At 41.6% G+C, this 19,519-nt stretch overlaps 1 protein-coding gene across 4 annotated transcripts in view; it reads right to left on the reverse strand.

The window, feature by feature from the left end:
* The window catches only part of WBP4 (WW domain binding protein 4), a 45,497-nt gene that overhangs the window by 9,363 nt on the left and 16,615 nt on the right, over positions 1-19,519 (reverse strand). For all 4 annotated transcript variants that reach the window (XM_073345990.1, XM_073346010.1, XM_073346001.1 and 1 more), the window contains exons 7-10: positions 18,530-18,596; positions 8,658-8,824; positions 7,364-7,575; positions 3,820-5,229 (exon numbers count right to left, since the gene is read on the reverse strand). In XM_073345990.1, coding sequence (XP_073202091.1) covers positions 5,022-5,229; positions 7,364-7,575; positions 8,658-8,824; positions 18,530-18,596 — 654 coding nt within the window. In that variant the 3' untranslated portion in view covers positions 3,820-5,021. The remainder of the gene's footprint in view (positions 1-3,819; positions 5,230-7,363; positions 7,576-8,657; positions 8,825-18,529; positions 18,597-19,519) is intronic.

Genomic DNA, 19,519 nt, shown 5'->3' on the forward strand with positions numbered 1-19,519 from the left:
ATACTGGTTTGATTTGATACAAGTTTCATACCATTTTCTGGAAATTGTGATTGGCAACTACATGTGTCAACTCCAATTTGTTGAGGTTACTACTTTATTTACAATACAATATTACTTTATTTTGTACAGCAACTTTCATACAAACTATATCCCAAAATGTTTTACACAGCTAGGTTATATAATCACAGAAAGAAATAATACAATTCAAACATTAAAGAGCAGGTAGAGGGAAAGAGGAATTATGAGGTAGATACAAGGGAGCAGACAAAGAGTTTGAGATAGAAACACAGGAAGGCAGATGGCAGGAGCTATAAAGGTGAAGGCTCTTTACCAACTGTAATGAGACTGTGTGAAAGGACACAGGGGCAGTGAGTCTAATGGAAGAAATGGGTATGGGAGCAGATGTGCTAAGACAGACCAAGTCCATGTCAGGTTTTAAACATAAGGAGTCACATTGTGGGGTAAATCCATAGTAACGCCTTTGATTTTAGTGAACTTCAAAGATTAACTGCAATTAAGTTATTCTGGATTTATACCAGCGTAACTAACTGAGTTAAATTTGTCTCAAGGAGGGAAAATTGTGAACTGGATCAAAGAGTACCTTGAAATCAATCCTGAAATGACTAGAAAGTTGTTTGTAAATACATGTAATTTGGTTGTGCTTCTTGTATTCATGAGGCAGGCCTGGCAGGAGCATACTGCATCTGCTGGAGTCTGAAGAGCTGGGAACTAACACAGTCAAGCTGAGAGGAAATGAAGGCATCAGTGGGTATTTTCCAGTAGTAAGGGTTAGGGTAAAGATGTACATTGGTATTGTGGCATATTTGGTGGTGCATATATTTGCACAAATGGGAGACACTGGAGAAGACAGTTCTAGGTCAAGGGTGACACCGATTATTTGAATAATGGTAGCAAAGGGCAGGTGCTTAGTTGAAAGAGGAAATAAAGGAGATTCTCCCTTTCTTAGAAGCCAAATAATATTAAAATGTGGTCCCTCAAAATTACTTTTACAGAATAAAACGGAGACTTGAAGACTCATGGGGTTAGTGAGAATTTAAAAAATTAAAATTAAAATTTTAAAAAATTTTAATCAGTTTGAATCTAACTCAGGTTGCGACCAGAGGTAGATTTGACCAAACCCCTAAATCTGAACAGTATAATTGGATTTGAGTTTGCAGGGCCATAAGGTGTCAAATACAAACAGTGAACACAACTACTGCTCAAAATGGAAAAGTGTGGATTTCAAACAAATTGAGGTGTTCAGACCTCAGGGTGTAGACTCAAACTCCTGTCAGGTAGTCGCAAAGTGAAAAGTCGGTGGTCTCAGTGCAGTTCCTGGCAGACAGGTTTCCACGTAAAGCCAAACCACAAATAAATAGTGTTATGTTAACATCTAAAGACCCCAACCAAGATCAGGCCCTATTGTGCTAGGCACTGTATAAATATATAGTAAGAGACAGTCCTAGTCCGAAAAGCTTATTGTCTAACTAGACTAAGCAGACAAAAGGTGGAAAGGGAAATAAAAATATAGTAGTGAATGGTCTTTCTTAAGGTCACAGAGCCAGACAGTAGCAAAACCTGGGTCTGAAATCAGATCTCCTGAGTCCCATTCCAGTGCTGTGGATATTGGATCACAGCACCTTTCTCTTTCTACAATAATCATTGCTGCACAATAGTGCTAATAGAGTGCATGACTCTGTACAAACCAAGGAAGATATGGTTCCTGCCCCAAGGAGCTTACAATCTAGGCAGATAAACAATACAATTCAGATACAAAATGTACTGGGAGATGAGAAAACTGACTGATCAGAAAACACCGCAGGTTTCTTTTTAAACATAAAACATTTCTTTGACAAATTAACATTAATAGGACTTGCTAAAGAAGTGCAATTTAAAAAAGGATTAGAACATACAGAGCATAACTAGTTACCATAAAATCCCCTCGGGTGCTGAGTGCCAAAGGCATGAGAGTTTGGGAAGAGAGGTGATCAGCGCATATGTAGTAAATATGCCCTGGAGTATCAGTATCCCTAGCTAATTCTTAGATGAGGTAAAACTTCTGTATGTGATCAGAAAATATTTAGTTTAGGTATGCAACAGGAAATAGCTGCCAAAATGCTGGAGCATGGTCCAAAGGCAACAATGCCTATTTAAATATGAAGCTTCTCATGCTTCGCCAGAAGCTGGGAATGGGCGACAGGGGATGGATCACTTTCTGATTTCCTGTTCTGTTAATTTCCTTTGGGGCACCTGGCATTGGTCACTGTCGGAAGACAGGATACTGGGTTATATGGACCTTTGGTCTGACCCAGTATGGCCATTCTGATGTTCTTAGAGCCCAGATTACACTTTAAAAAGACACAATACCGACAATAATTATGAATGTGCTTTTTGGGAAGGAACTTAAATGATGCATTTCAGATGAAGTAGAAAGTAAGTTTTAGAAACCACACTTACTGTCATACAAATGTGCCTAATGAAAGTGGCCATACTGATCCTAATCCAACTTTACCGTGACTCTCACCTCATGTTGGCTTAGTTTGTAAATTTTACTTCTGATGGAACAATTTGTGAATTTTTAATAAGTTATGGGGTAGAGGCTTTTCAACTTGTCTTCTTTAGTAGCCATTACATACAAAATCAGAAGAACCACCAGGCAGAAAAGAGACTGTCAGTGGTGAATAAAGAAAACCTCTGATCCTTTTTCACACTAAAAAAACCAAGTGTTTGGATTTTTTAAAAGATTTATCTATTAAACTCAGCATATTGAAATGTCTTTGATTTTTGGTTGCCTTTTTTCAGGAGCAAGGAACAAAAGTTTTAACCATTTTAACTTCTCATTTTAAGATTTTTTTGTTTAAACAACATACAGCTATAGTTAGACATTTTCTACATAATCACACCAATTCAGGTGTTCTAGGCCACTACCTCCATAGTACTTTTCCTTATTGGTCATGTGAGCGATGAATAAATGTAACCATTACTTGACCTATGACCACAAGACCATTCAGAGCATCCTGAAAAGTTGCTCCTATGTGGGCTGGTCTCTGAGTGGACACTAAACAGCTCCTTGAAATTTCTCACAGCGTGGCAGGTACCACAATAAACAAACACAAGCAGCACACAAGGGGCTGAATCTGTAATCATTTAATTCCTCTCTGCATCCACAGAAAATATCACAGAGCTCAAAAAAAAAAAAAATCACACTCCCTATTGTAATTTACAGTCAAGGTCCCCAATCCTGCACTCTTTGGGTTTGTCTACACATCACTGCCGTACAGACTTGTTTGAAAGAGGCTAAGTTAACGTGAGCTGGGTATCTCCTAATTCATGCCAGCAGAATTCACACAGGGAAGTGACAGCACAACACGCTACTGCATGCTGCAATTCATACCCCCTGTAGGCTGAACTGCAGGGCCACAAAGACATTGCCATTCCTCAAGTAAAATGCTCATTGAATCAATGGGTGTTTTGCCAGAGTAAAGAAATGCAGGGGGCAAGAACTTATAAAGTACATCACATTGTATCTGGGCCCAGAAATACTTCATAGCTTGTACGCTTGCTCTATAATTGTCTGAGACTCTCTCTAGTGAGGTACTCATGATTTTAAAAGTGGCATCACTACACATTATGAACCCACAGTAACTCTTCATTAGAAAGTCCATGAGCACCCAGTGGATCACAGCCAACAATCTGGGAAGCACGATGTATAGCCATCTTCTTTTGCAGTCTGTGGACCTTTGAAGATGCTAAACACAGACCACGCTATCATCTGAAAAAATAGAAATCAACTCCATTTGTGAATTTTAGAACACTAACCTTAAGAAAGTGTTTAATCATTTACGTCATGGACTCCAAGCTGCAGCTTTCTGTGACAGTCCTGCAATCAATTATGTCCATCATCCTTCTGTTTTACTCTCCCAACATACGTCCACATGTTGGGATCACTATATACTTGGTCCCTTCCGGATTCTATGATCAGTAATCTGGCACTGTGTAGCTAGGCAGTGCACTCATCTGAACAATTCACACAAGCAACAGCCACTAAAATAGTGTCGTGCATTGGATCATGACTCCAACTTTGAAGGACTTGTTCATGAAACTAGTGTGTGACCATTCCTGACTTGCAAGGAAACAGACAAAGAAAACATGGAGAGAAGAAAGAAAATAAATGTTCCTCCAAGTAACTGGAGAAAAAATCATGGACACACAAATATATAGTAAAAAACACAATGGGGAAGATACCATAGAAAGAGGTGTGACACAGAGATGGGACTTACCATGGTATCATGAAAAACAGATTAATCAGAACAAGGTTTGAATCTCTGTATACTTGCAATATATTTATCATGTATGTACTTGCTTTCCATGAATCCAAGTTAGAAAACTTGACTGAGATTTTCAAAAGTTTTTAAACTCGCTTTTGAAATAAATGGCATCTGTGTGGCTCACTCCCCTACCTTTCTTTTGAAAATCTCAAGCTATGCTTGCGGTGGGTTGCACTTGCATCACCTTCAATTTTGTAACCATTAAATCAAAGCATATTTGCTGGAAGGCCACTCTGCTTATACCATATTGGGTCTTAATTCTACTTTCTAGTACATGGGTACTAGTGGACTGCCACTTATCCACTCCTTGTGTTCACTCACATGCTCTGTACCATATTTCTCCAAGTTATGCATGAATGTATTCCTATATATCTAGGAGAGGAATCAAAATCTTATATATTATATTGTATTTTAAGTAGCACACACTGAGCAAATTGAATTCAGATAACAGGGTTAAATAAAAAATAAATGCATTTACACCACTGCATAAATTGTGCAATTATCCGTTCAGAAAACAAAATATAATCACATTAACATAAAAATAAAAAATTTATTACAATCCATGGTCAATACATTTTTGAATACCATAAATTCTTAATTTCTAACCAACATTTTCTCAAAAAAAGCTTGTTTAAAATAGTAACTTTTGACCCTCGCTAGTTTAAACAGCATCTACAATGCTTTGTTAAATTATTACTGATCAGTTGGTCTTTGTCGTAAATTTCTTGATTTTCCATTTTCAAATTTTCTCTTTTTGAAGATCGGCACCTCTTCTGTCAGGTCTCCAAGGGAGGTGACTGTTTTTTCTTTAAATATCATTTTTGCATCCTCTGGAACCTGGAGCACTGGCAGAGGGAGATAGTCACTCTCTGTACTGGGAAGCTCTAAGTCCACTTTTTCACTAGGAGAGGAGATAAAAAAATAATGGCTAGATGACAGAACAAGAATGGCACCACAGATGGCAGACAGCACTTTTATTTTCATAGCGGCCTGACAAAATTGTTAGGAAATTTTATAATCTTGGACAAGTTTACTTGCCCATCCTCATCATGACCATGATAATCTGGCATTAAAATAAATATTGTATTTTCCCTGGGTGAGCTGGCAAATAGCAAACTAAAGCCCCAATCCTGCAAACACTCAAGCATGTAAGTATTTTGCTCATGTAATTCCTAGAACAGTCTACATTGTTATTCATGTGTAAAGTTAAGCAGGTGCTTAAGTGTTTGCAGGATCAACATCAAAGGGCACAATCTTTTGGTACATGATTAGGGAGTTTTGCAATGTACACAGGATCAGGTCACATGAGCTTGACTTTGAACAGTGGACAAGCAGCTACACCCACCATTGAAGTCAACCAGAGCTGCAGGTAACCAGCAGTCCTCAGGATAAGACCTTAAACCTAACAACTAAGAAATATAAAGGTTTGAGTTGCAATCATCAGCTGCCACTGTTTCTGTATTGTTCCACACAGTTCCAGCTTTCCCCACTAAACTGTAAGCCCTTGGAGACAAAAAAACTGTAATTAGTTTGGTACAGCTTTCCTGCTGCACAGCCTCAAAGATGTTATATCCATAATAAATAAGGCTACAATTTAGTCCCAGGTATTTTTAGTAAGAGTCATGGACAGGTCATGGGCAATAAACAAAAAACCACAGCCCATGACCTGTCCATGACTTGTGCTATATACCCCTGACTAAATCTTAGCTAGCGGGTGAGGAGGGGGGTGCTTCTCTGGTAGGTAGGGGTGGGCCGCTGCTCTAGGGAGATGGGGGGATGCTGCTCTGGCAATGGGGGACCTGGGGCCAGCAGCATCAACTGCTGGGGGCCACCGAGCAGCTGCTGCTTTGGCTGCCCCCAGGGCCTCCCACCTGCCACTGCTTCTGTTGTCCCTGGGGCCAGCTGCCTGGGGCCGCCCAAGCAGCAGTCAGTGCTGCTGGCTCTGGGGGCCACTGCAGCAGTGCCGGTGCAGCTGGCTACGGAGCCGCTCCAGCACCAGCAGGTGTGGCTGTCCCCAGGACCACCTAAGCAGCTGGCCCCCAGGCCACTGCAGAAGTCACGGAGAATGCATGCATGCATAAATAAATGTCATTACACTAAAAAAAATAAATAAATAAATATCAGAAGAGTCACTTTATTCCATGGGCTCTGTCATAACAGGATTAAAAAGAACCCAGTAGTCTTGACTCCCAATTGCCTTGCTCTAAGTACCAAATTCCCATATGTTTGAGGATGACACAAGCAATTTGTAGCAACTAGTAAATCTGTTTACTACTAATATTGAAAGATATTTTTGTACTAATAATAAGTGACTATTTTTACTCTAGTAAAATGCACTATTTTAATTCATTTATAAAAAGATCATATGGGAAACTCAAACAACAACAGCTATCTGAAAAGCTCAAGCTCCATTTCTAGCTGCCTGTGGAGAAGCAACATGGGAAGGCTCGACCATGTCCTCCAATACATGAGTCCACATGGTCATGTTTTAGCTAATGAATGTGTAAGCAAGCAGAATAACTGATTTTACTAGTTATGTAGCAATCCGTGTAGCAGGATTTAACCTATAATTTACAGAGAGAGAGAGAGACAGAGAGTTCAACAAGCATCATCTGCTTCTCTTATCAAATATTACTCAATTTTAGGAAATATATACACAGAGCCAAATTTTTAAAGGTGAAAAAATTGTATGCATGCCAATTTGCATTCACACCCAGAATGCGACCTACAAAACTACACTTAAAAATCTGGCCCATGGCATCTGAATGCTAAATCCATTGAAAACCACCATCACCAGCAATTTGGTAAATTTACCCTGTGATTATAATGAACTTCAGCATTAAAAAAGAATGAAAATTACTTTTTAAATACTCACCATGGGTAAAATCCTTAAATCTTTACTCAGGCTCAACTCCCATTGACTTGAGTGTTAATATTGCCCGAGTGAGGAATTCAGGTTTTGGCCCTATAGATAGGGCTCTGGAACAGCAAGGTGACAGACATCTGATAAATACTTATGGTAAATGGACACTTACTATGGGTCTTCCTTTTCTGTAACTTCCTCCCAGTTACCATAAGGGTTTGTCTTTTTAGATACATTGTGGGAGGTAGCTTGTGGAACTGACGGGGCCTCATCCTGAGCAACATCAGTTTCTTGTTTAACTTCCTGCCACTCTCCATAAGGGCTTATCTTTTTAACTTTTGGGGGTTTCTCTTCCTCTGTTTCGTCATCGCTGTCTCTTTTCATCTAAGGAGGAAAACACCCCACTTTCAGCAAAAATGCCGAAATGAAACAACAGAATATTGCTCTTTTTCACATCTATTATTTATACTTCTCAACCAAGGAAAACCAAAAGCAATAAAGAAACAATATTTTAGTAGAATTTTAATATTTTTTGCCACAAGCGTCTTACTTCATTCAGAAAGAGACAGTCATTCAATACACACACAAGAAAAACAATCATTAGAACAAGCTATAGTTAAAAGTTCCCATCTCACACAGCTGAAAATGAGTGGAGTACCACATAGAAATTTGTTTTGTAAATGTGTATCATATATATATATATATATGCTTTTAATTTTTTTTTTAATTAAATGTTCTTTGCATACTTTCTTATGGATAACATTTGGTAGAACTTTGACTAGTTTTGCACACAGTGGGGAAGAAAATTGGAATAATACCGTAAAGCATTTGTATCTGGGTATTTTCACATTTTAAATGAAAACAGTATCTTGGGAAGCCCAAGTTGCTGTTTCTGGACTCAAAATAAAAGGCACTGGAAAAATTTTATCTACCCACACCTAAAATTACAGCCCTCATTGTGAACTTTAGTATGAAGACATAACATCTAGTTTTGACACTACCTTTATCCTACTGTTGGTCTTGACAGACAATTAATGGGAAAGCCTGTAAGTGTCAAATTTTCAGACAACAGCCATGATCTTGTAGTGTCCCACTGTAAGCAGATACCTTTGAAGAATATGGGCCAAAAATTATAGCCCTATATTGAAGTCAATATCAATCTGAGGATCATCTACTTGGGAGGCCAATGCCCTTCCTTGGAAACCATGAGCACCTCTAGCTACATCCAAGTCACCTACATTGAAGAGTCTACCTTCCATGGTGTAACAGGGCTGCTGATGTGCCAATAGATGACCAGTTATTTATTTTGCTTTTCAAGCACTATGAAGTGCTAATTCTTACCGATGTCAATAAGGTTTAACCTAACTACAATAAATATAGACACCCAAAAAGATGAAATCACTTTATTCCGGAACATTAATATTGTACATAAAGTAAATCTGATGGAAAAAAAAAAACCAACTTACCTTTAAGTGTGTTTTTGGCTTTTGTACCTCACTTTTATTACCACCCATCTCAGCATCTGATTCAGATCTCTTTGAATCTGCTGTGGTATGTTCTTCAGGATGATTGTCATCTTTATTGCTCTCATACGAAGGTGAAACAAAACCATCAGGCTTCTTCCACGTTGATACTGTTCAACATATTTGGACAGTCACATTATTCATGTTTTAATTCTGACCTTACACGAGCTCCACTTTGACAACATTAGCCTTAAGCAGTACCATGTGCTCGATGTGAAAAATGCAGTAAAGAATTTAGCATATGCCCTTCCACTTTTCTTTTTTTCTCGTGTTTTCTTTCTAGACTTCTCAAAATTACTTTTTCAATGTTTTATTTTTAAACACAAGTTTCATGACAGTTCCACTCAACTTATGACAAGACTTGCTGTATCCTGTCCTTTACTATGCATTTGTTCTTTTCCTTAAAGTAGAAATACTTCAATTAAACCTGTCCAACCTACTATACATTATTTACTTTTCATAACATTATTTCTCCTTTCAGATTGGATAATTTAACTATAACAACCCTAATAATGGGTTAGGATTCTTTGGCATGTAACTGTGAACATAATGAACACAGCTATAACACACTGTTCCCCACTACAAAAATACCTTTGACCATGCATTCGCCATCTCTTGCATTCATTACTGTAACATAGTCAGATATGGTGTCCCAGCCCTCCCCACAGATTTTAAAGCCAGCATCCCTATCTGCAGACTGAAAGTCTGTTGGTTTCCTCAGTGCTAGCTGACTCAATAGAATACAGTAGAACTAAGGCTCTTTAATTAAACAGCAGTGTTTACATATCCAAACCTGGTTTATTGGAAGTCCCTCAAACAGCTGAGGGACATGACCTTATTTTCAATTAAACAATGATGTTCCAGTAAACTTCTTGACTGAGGTGGTGTGATGGATGTATCCATCATATTGAAAATCCCAATGTCATCACTTAATTGCTTTAAATGCACTGCTTTTAATAAAATGTTCCACTATTAAGTTAAAAACCAAGTAATTTCCAGCATTCATTTGAAGAGTTGGCAATTAGCTGAAGAGTTTGCATAGACAGATTCTATTTGACTAGCCAAATCAGTTTTATAACATTGGAAAGCACACTCAAAAAATTATTTGAAAGGAACACTCAAATTAATAAAAACTATCATACTTTTGACATTTTCATATTTTAGACATATTAATTAAAAACAGTTAACAAATGCACTTCTAAGATTTATTATCTTCAAAGAGCAAAAGCTTTCTTATTTAGATGTGTTGTAATGACATCTGGTGGCCTTCAAAGCTCTTAACAAAACAGAGCTTTTGTTGACAATGTCCCTTCTTTAGAACACAGGGTTAACTAAGAGGACATGTACTCCAAGAGAGTTAAATTGCACTGAAAATTAAAATCACAAATATTTGTCTGATGGTCACAGTGAATGGTAACTCAAAATCCGACAGGTATAAAATAAGACCAAGCAAAATAGTTACAAAGAAGTTGTTCAAGGTTACACATCTATGTAGAACTGTCAAAAGCAACAAAACACAAATGATAAAATACAAACTGGAATTTAAAAGAGAACACTGACAAATGACCTGCAAACAAACCTACAAAACCCCCAAACCAAAACCCATCTTTTTGCATATTTATGTCACATAAAGGCCTGGGAAGAGTTATTTTTCTGCTTCCTTAGAAATATCAAGACTGCCAAGTCTGATTTTCCCTGTTTTTTCTGGAGAACGTCAGTAGTCTCAGATGTTGTCTTTTCTATGCTCTGAAGATTTAAGTGAAGGGCAGGTTCTTTAATCATTTGGAAAGAATTTATTTCTCCAAAATGTTGATTAGTTATCACAGTTAAATAGGTGTTAACAACAAACAAATAAAAAGTGAAGAGTTTTTACAAGAAATTGACTAAAATCACTAAAATCACTTTCCTTAACTTTCATTCTTTTGGCATTATTTCACTAGTTCTCCATCCTAGAATTTTTTCAAGCCTAGACTAGTGCTGAATTTCTAATATGAAGGAAAAACAACAACAAAAGAAGAAACAAAGCCATCCTTTCAAATCTTCTTAATACATCATAATGAATGAAAAGAAGGATGCAGCTCCATCTTTTTTGCAGGTGAAGAAGGGTTTTTAAGTTAGATTGCTTAAACCTCTTTATTTCCACGTATTTAACTCAAAATTCTGACATGCAAGGAAAAAAGTTCTCTGTTAAAGATTCAAACTAGCATAGGCACAGACTCCGTGGGTGCTCCAGGGCTGGAGCACTCACAGAGAAAAAATGGTGGCTTCTGAGCACGCACCGGCAGCCCCCTGATCAGCTCCCCCCCGCCACAGACTGCCTCCTGCCTGCAGGCCCCATGGATCAGTGTCTCCCCCTCCCCCAGTGCCTCCCACCTGCCACGAACAGCTGTTTCGCAGTATGCAGGCAGGAGGCTCTGGGAGGAAGAGTGAGGACATGGCACGCTTGGGTGGAGCAGGGGTGAGAAAAGGTGGGGCAGGGGTCGGGCTTTGGAAGAAGGGATGGAGTTTAGGCGGCGTCTGGGGCAGAGCCGGGGCTTGAGCACCCCCTGGCACTTTGGAAATTTGGCACCTGTGCAAACTAGCGCTGTCAATTAATCACAGTTAACGCCTGTGGTTAATTGAAAGCAAAATTCACGAGTTAATTTTTTTAACGTGTTAATCACATGCCTGTTGGCGGGGCAGAAGGCATCAGCAGCGGGGAGGGCGGGGGTGCTGAAGCCTCCACCCGCAGCTCCATGGGCAGTGGAGGGGCTGAAGCAGCTCTAGCCTGCAGCTTCCCCGGCAGCAAGGGGGCTGGAGCCCTACGCCCCGAACCCTGAGAACAGCTGAAGTTCCAAGCCCCGAACTGGGCTGAAGCCCTGCGCCATGCCCCGAGAAGGGCTGAAGCTCTGAGACCTGTGGGAGTAGAAACCCTGAGCCCTGAGCCCCAAGGGGAGCTAAAGCCCTGAGCTGGGCTGAAGCCCAGAGCCCACAGCCCTAACCATATATTTGAAAGTATAGAAAACCCCAAAAATTTAAATAAATGGTATTTTAATATTGTTTAACAGTGTAATTAAAACTGTGATTGGTGTATTGTGGCACTAAGGAATTAGAGAGTTTTCAGAAGATGGGGTGTTTTTTGATTAGGCCCTGTTGCGAAGTGATGACTCACCAGCACGGCACCTCCTGCTGGTCATCCAGGGAATTAGCTCTTTTCCAGCATACGGAGCACCCTCCGTAGGCCGGTGTCTCGTCTGCCGCTGGCCCCGTGTCCCTCCTGGACCCCGGTGCCCTTTGCTCTAGACTTCTGCCCACCACAGTACCCCACACTCTGGGTCTCCCCAGGGTCTTGCCTCAGTGGCTACTGCCAGTCATCATCTAGCCCCCACTCACTGGGGCAGACTGCAGTCTGTCATGGCCACTCATCATTGGCAAGGAGCTGTCTCTGCCTATTCCCAGGCTGTACCTCTGCAGACCCAGTACCTTTGTAGGCCTTCACCAAGGCTTGCAGCCTGGAGGTTTACCTGGCTGAAGCTCCCCAGCTCTCTTTGCCCTTTTCCCCAGCACTGCTCTGCTTCAGATACCTTGCTCCCAGGCAGCTAGCCCTTCCCACTCCAGGACTAAAGTGAGACTCCTTCAGCTCCTGGCCCCCAGCCCTCTTATCAGGGCCAGCTGACCCTTAATTGAGCTGGCCACACCTGTGGTCAGCTACTCACTCAGGTGCTTTCACTCCTTTTCTGAGCTACAGCCCTCTCCAAGGCTGCTTTCAACCCCTGTCCTCCAGGAGTGGGGCAGCCGCCCCACTACCGGCCCCTTGCCCTCTTGGTAGTATTCCCCTTTTGGGATAGGGTATTGGCTGTCCCATTTCTGATTCCCGGGTGATAGGTGATAATGAAATCGATCTGAGAGAAAGATAATGCCCACCTGAGCTATCTTTGGTTCAAGGCTTGAGCCTTCCACAGATATTCAAGGTTCTTAAGGTCAGAAAAGACTTGCACTGGGTGTCGGGCTCCCTCGAGGTGATGGTGCCAGTATTCCAAGACTAATTTAATTGTGAGTAGTTCCTTAACTATTATCTTATAATTCCATTCTTCAGGGGTGAGTTTTCAGGAGTAGTTAGTACAGGGGTGCAACACGTGCTGTGAGCCTCTGAGACAGTATGGCCCCGATGGTTACATTGGAGGCATGGCTTCCACTATGAATGCCTGGGCTGAGTCCGGGTGTGCAAGTAGCAGAGAAGTGGTGAAAGCAGCCTTGAGCTGTTTGAAAGCATGGCAAGCTTCACGTGTCCAAACAAATTTGATGGCCTTGCAGAGTAGGTTGGTTATGGGGGCTATTTACCTTCAGAAACCTGTAATGAACAGTTGGCAAAATTTGCAAAGCCCAGAAGAACTGTAACTCCCGGAGAGAATAGGGCACTGCCCAATTGCGGATGTCCTTTACCTTTTGGGGGTCCATCTTGACTCCTTCTGGGGAAATGATTCTGTGGAGGGCTGGTCAAAGGTACATTTTTCCAATGTCACAAAAAGGCCAGGCTTCTGCAGTCTTTTCAGGATGGAATGAATGTGCTAACAAATCTGCTCAGGGTTATCTGAAAACACAAGTATGTCATTGAGATGGATGATTACATACTGGTCCAGGATGTCTCAAAATACGTTGTTCATGAAGTGTTGAAAGGTTGCAGGAGCATCTGTCAGCCTGAATGGCATTACTAAATATTTGAAGTACCCATAGCAGGGTCTGAAAGGCAATCTTCCATTAAACTCCTGCCCTGATGCACACTAGGTTGTAAGCACCCCAGAAGTCCAGTTTGGTGAAAATTCTGGCAGACCACACATGACCTAGTAACTCTGATATTAAGGGCAGGGAATACTAGTTTTGGACCACCTCCTGGTTTAGGGCCCAATAGTCTACAGAAAGGCTTAGCATTCCGTCTTTTTTCTTAATGAAAAGGACCGAAGCCCTTGCTGGGAAGGTGAAGTGCTGGATGAAGCCCTTGGCCAGGTTTTCCTGGAAGCACACACAAAAGGCTGCCAGTTCTAGTTTGGACGTCACATAAATATGTCCATAAGGGACCTTTGCCCCAGGCTGCAGGTCTATGGGGCAGTTGTTGTCCTGGTGCACAGGTAGCGTGTCTGCATTTTTCTTTTCAAAAATATCTGCATAATCCCAATACTCTTCAGAGAGATGGGAATTCAGGCTTGGAAGTCACTCCTGGTTAGCCGCCACCATCTTGGATTCCCCCACAGGTGCTGTCGTTTCCAATTGGCTACAGGAAATGGGGACTGGAGGCTTGAAGCCAGCTGCACGCAGGCAGACTCTTCCGCAGTATTCCCAGGGAAAGCTGACCCTTTTTTCTAGCCAGGAGATGCAAGAGTCGTGCTGCTCCAACCAGGTGATGCCAAGAATTAGGAGGCAGTGCAGAGATGAAAGGTTGCAGAGTTGAAAGGTTCACACTGAACTGTAGCACTTCCCAATGGGCCAGGATTACTGCCTCTAGGGGTTCTGTTTTCTGCGTTACTGGTCCTGGGGACAGGATGGATCCATCTATTGCCTCTACAAGGACTGATGTAGGCTTTAAACAGAGAGGGATTTGTAGTGCTCAAGCAGCTTTATCGTCTACGATGTTACTGGTAGCCCTGGAGTCAATCAGGGCCCACTAAGGGGGAATCACTTTGGCCGCATTCATGGTATGTAACTTTACTCATACTTGGAAGTGTGGGGAGGACCTGCATGTCCTGGATCAAGTTTCTCTTGAGGACTGGGCAGCAGTTCCAGAGCCCTGATGGTGCCCAGGCCGCATCTTCCCAACCATAGGGCCTGGGCTTGCTCATTTCCCAATCCCTTGTTGGTTGAGGTCCATAATGGACAAGAGGCAATGGCATGTCCTCATGCTTCGCAATAAATGCATAGGTTTCTGTGTGGTCATTGTTTCTTTTCTTCCAGGGTCAAGCATCGGTGACCTAGATCAACCTGCATCAGTTCACAGTTGGACCCTGGGGTTTCTGGTGTGGGGTGTGAACAAAGTGGCGGCAGAGTACACCTCCTCTCTTCCTTTCTCTCACACAGTTGGTTGCTGATGCAGAGAAAGAGGTCAATAAAAGCATCCAAGTGGGTTGGGGTCTCAACTTAGGTTAGCTTATCCTTTACCTCCTCACCTAGGCTACACCAAAAAGGCTGAATTTGGGCTGCCTCATTCTACTCAATGTCAGCCATGAGGTGACGGAATGGGGCAGCATACGAGGCAGTTGACCCTTGCTCTTGCTGGAGCCTTCATAGTGTGGCTTCTACTGGGCGAGTCTGACAAGGGTCATCAAAACATGCAGAAAATTCTCGCAGGAAGGTGTTCCTGTCTGTTAACACCCGGCCGTCCTGTTCCAGCACCGGGGAAGCCCAATCCAGTGCTTTTCCAGCAAGCAAACTGATCACTAGTCCCACCCTGGCCTGACCGGTGGAAAAAAAGAGAGGAAATTGGTTCAGGAACCCCCTGAACTTCTGGCGGTTTCCATCAAAACATTTGGGTACTGGTACCGCAGGACCCTGTTCAGAGGGCAGTGACCCAACCCAAGCCTGGAGCACAGACCTCTGTATCTATGCTGCATTATCTTTCCACTCTATCCTTCCCTCTAGACTTGGGGATTGCCTTTTAAGGTGGAGTTTTAAGAACAGCTTAATGGCTCAGGAGTCCCTGGCAATATGGCTTGATTGTAGTTATACTGCCTGGGAGCACAAAGGGACCCCACAGTTGGGACAAAAGCAGAGAATCTGCACATGGCCAGTCCTATCCTACTATGGGTCGCAAAGATCAGTAGGGTTTAGAGACAGAACAGTTGCCTGTTCTGAGGGTGTGTGCAGAAAGCTGCATTATATTATGCAAGAAAAGAGTTTAAGAAAAACTCTTAGAGGATCTCTGCAATATCTCTCCCACTGGCATTTCTGTAGGAGGAAACAATCCAGGCTATTGTTATTTGATCCTACACTCATGTCAGATAATTATACATGTATGATCAATAATAAAATAACTGGTCAAATATAAAATTCAGTCCACTACTGAAGTAATGGGGAAATTGGTTCACCTTCACTGGCTGGATTATTTTCAAATCTAAATCTTACTCTATAATTTCCCAAGTTGTATATATTCTATTTTAGGAAATTTAAGCTTGCTAGAGAGAGTATATAAAGTGTATCAGTGAAGATAGCCCACTCTCATTCCCCCCTTACTTTTTTCTTAACCGCTAACTCTCCTCTGGCTCTTTCCCCTCAGAGTACAAACATGCTTCAGTCTCTTCTATCTTAAAAAAAAACATAATTGACCAGACTTGCCTCTCCAACTAATGCCCCATCTCCGTTCTTTAATCTCTAAGCTCATTAATAGGGCCCTACCAAATTCACGGTCCATTTTGGTCAATTTCATGGTCACAGGATTTTAAAAATCGGAAATTTCGATTAATTTCTGACCCAAAGAGGAGTTATGGAGGGGTCACAAGGTTATTGTAGGGGGAGTTGTGGTACTGCTCCCCTTAGTTCTGCACTGCTGCCTGCAGAGCTGGGCCCGCAGTCAGCAGCCGCCGCTCTCCAACTGCCCAGCTCTGAAGGCAGCAGTGCAGAAGTAAGGGTGGTATGGTATGGTATTGCCATCCTTACTTCTGAGAGGCTGCTGGCAGGGCACTGCCTTCGTAGCTGGGCGTCCAGCCAAGGAGCTGCTGTTCTTCAGCCGCCCAGCTCTAAAGGCAGCGTAGAAGTAAGGGTGGCAATACCACAACCCCCCTGCAACTCTCTTTTGGGTCAGGATCCCCAATTTGAGAAACGCTGGTCTCCTCCCTGAAATCTGTACAGTATAGGGTAAAAGCATACAAAAGATTAGATTTCACAGGGGAAGACCAGATTTCACAGTCTGTGATGCGTTTCTCATGCCAAATTCTCATGTTTCTCATGTGAATTTGGTAGAGCCCTACTCACTGAACATGCTATCTGCAATCGCTGTCTCAAGCTTCTCTTCTCCAATTCCATCCTCGACCCTGACCAATCTGGCTTCCACTCCTTGACCTTTTGCTCTCGCCTCTTCCTAGCCAAATCTCAGAACCATACTCCATCCTCATCCTCCTTGACCTCTCAGCCACCTTTAACACAGTTTACCATGATCATCTTCTTGAAACCTTGTTCTCCGTTGGCTTCCATGACTCTGTCCTCTCCTGGTTTTCCTCCTACCTCTCTAATAATTCTTTTAGTGTGCTCTTTGGAGGAGCCTCCTCATCTGCCCTCCAACTGTCTGTGGGGGTTCCAAAGGCTCTGTCTTTGCTTTCCTTCTCTTCTCTATCTATACCTTATCTCTCGGTAATCTCATCCATACACACAAGTTCAGTACCATCTCTGTGTGGAAGATTCACAGATCCACCTCTCTACTCCAGATCTGTCCCTTTTGTCCAGACTAATATCGCAGCCAATCTCTCTGACATCTACTGGTGGAGGTTTAGCCCAGGCTCAGCATGTCTAAAATAGAGCTCTTAATCTTCACCTGCAAGCTCTTCCCCCGACTCCTTTCTCAATCATTGTGGACAACATCAACATCCTACCTGTCACTTAGGCCCATAACCTAGGCATCATCTTCAGCTGGGACCTCTCTCTAAGTCCTCACACGAGGGCTACGTCTAAGATTCTTTCTGCATAACATCGCTAAAATATGGCCTTTCCTATCCTTCCACACAGCTAACGCACTTGGCCTGGCTCTCATGATCTTGTGTCTCATCAATTGCTCCATCATTATCTTTTCTGGCCTTGACAAACACAATCTTGCCTCACTGATATCTATTCAGAATGCTGCTGCAAAGATCATTTCCCTAGCCTGTTGCTTTGACCATGTCACCCCTCTCTTTTCATCCCTCTATTGTCTTCTCCTTCTCTATCAAATCAAACATTAGCTACTTGTCTTCACTTCTGAGACCCTTCACAACTTATCCCCGCCCTTCCTATCATTTCTCGTTCAGTATCAAATGATTGACTCTTTCCTCCCATCGGCTGAAGATGCCAGCAGCCATTGCCCACTTGTTACATTTTCAAAATAAGCACCAGCATGCTTTCTCCCATGCTTGGGAGAATCTCCCCGCAAAAACCACAGAATTAAATCCCCTTTCAAACTCTTTTGCCAGGAAGCCTGCAAAAAAATTGACAACTAGGTTGCTGGCATCCTGAGACAACAGCCTATCATACTGACCAATACTGTCTCAGTGTATCCTTATACTCCACCATCGGTTTGTCTGTATCCATCTGTTGTCTCTTGTCCTACACTTAGATTGTAAGCTCTTGGGACAGGGACTGTTTTTTGTACAGCATCTAGCACAATGAGGTACTGGGACTCCTAGGCACTACTATAATATTAATAATAACAAACAACAACAACAGCAGCACTAAAGTTACAGCAAAAAAAAACACACAAAAAAACCACAAGCGCTTGTTCCTCTTTGGTTTCCAAACAAAGATTTTTTAAAATAACATTATGTATATGGACTACCCATACTTCACAGTTACAAACTGAATGTGTAGACGTATATGAAATTATTATGTTTCCATGCCATCAGGATGGTGAAGAAACCATTCATCTGTATGCAACAGTTTGTCTGTAGGCCAGCAAAACTAGGAGTGGTTTAACAAAGCATACAGCATCAGATGATTCTCAGCTGAGGGAAACACTCAGTTAAACAACAGGCATAATTTAGCCATTACTACATTTTCAAAAGATTCAAACGTTTGAAATAGTTCTAACAAAGTTTTACTACGAAAAAACAAAACAAACCATCTCTTTCCAGACAGAGCTTAATTGTGAAAACGATGTTGCTTACCTCCTGTTTCTATATTATAATAGTAGGTCTGACCATCTTCACTGACTCCTTCCACCCATGCTCCTGTCTAATGAAAACACACAGAAATTGAATTAGTGGAATGAATTTTAATGACTAACCAAATAATTGCTGACAAACTATAAAGATATTCAGCCCTCCAGTACTTTCCTGTCATGGTAATTATGATGTTTTTAGGGCCTGCTCTAACTCATATTAAAGTTTTTGGAAAAATTCCCCATTGACTCTGCTGGGAGTTAGGTAGGGACCTTATAACTTAAAGTAATACTCGTGCAAGAATGCACACAGACACTCTACAGGTACACATATTTCACACATATATACAAATAGTTAGTTTTTAAAAAGCGGCTGCTCAGTAGCAATCACTGTAGTTAAGGTTGCCAAACAGTTGAAATTACAACTTAACCCATTATTATTTTCACATGCTTGTGGCTTTCCAAAACATTCACTGCTTGAGTTGACATTTTCCATAGTTGGTTTCTGACCTAAAGTTAACAGAAAAGTTCTCAGAAAGTCTGAGAAAAATCCATCCAGCAGATTTAAAGTTTTGTGAGGGTTGGAGAAAAACAACTTGAAGAAACCCTACTCCAAACTGAAAACAAAACTAAGCCAACACTTGTCTTCCTTCCTTCCAACACAGGGCTTAGCAACAATGGCTGAAGACTGAAACTTGACATGGACATAGTCCTCACTGAGGACTAAGGCATTTGCTTATTTGGAAAATATATTAATTTTCACACTAGATTAATAACAAAGTCATGACTGTTTAAGAAGTGCATACTGGACATGAACCTTTGAAATTTCCCTTAAGCTGCACACTGATCTAGCCCACAATGTTATTTTTACATTAATGTATATGGGATTATAATTAATCACATATGCAATAGTCTTGACTTCATGCAATGCTAGACTGCATTTTTTTTAAAAGTCAAGAAAATAAAAAATTAAGATTCTCTTCGTAACATTTTTGCA

This window comes from Lepidochelys kempii, chromosome 1 (assembly GCF_965140265.1).
Source record: "Lepidochelys kempii isolate rLepKem1 chromosome 1, rLepKem1.hap2, whole genome shotgun sequence".
NCBI classification, from domain to species: domain Eukaryota; kingdom Metazoa; phylum Chordata; order Testudines; family Cheloniidae; genus Lepidochelys; species Lepidochelys kempii.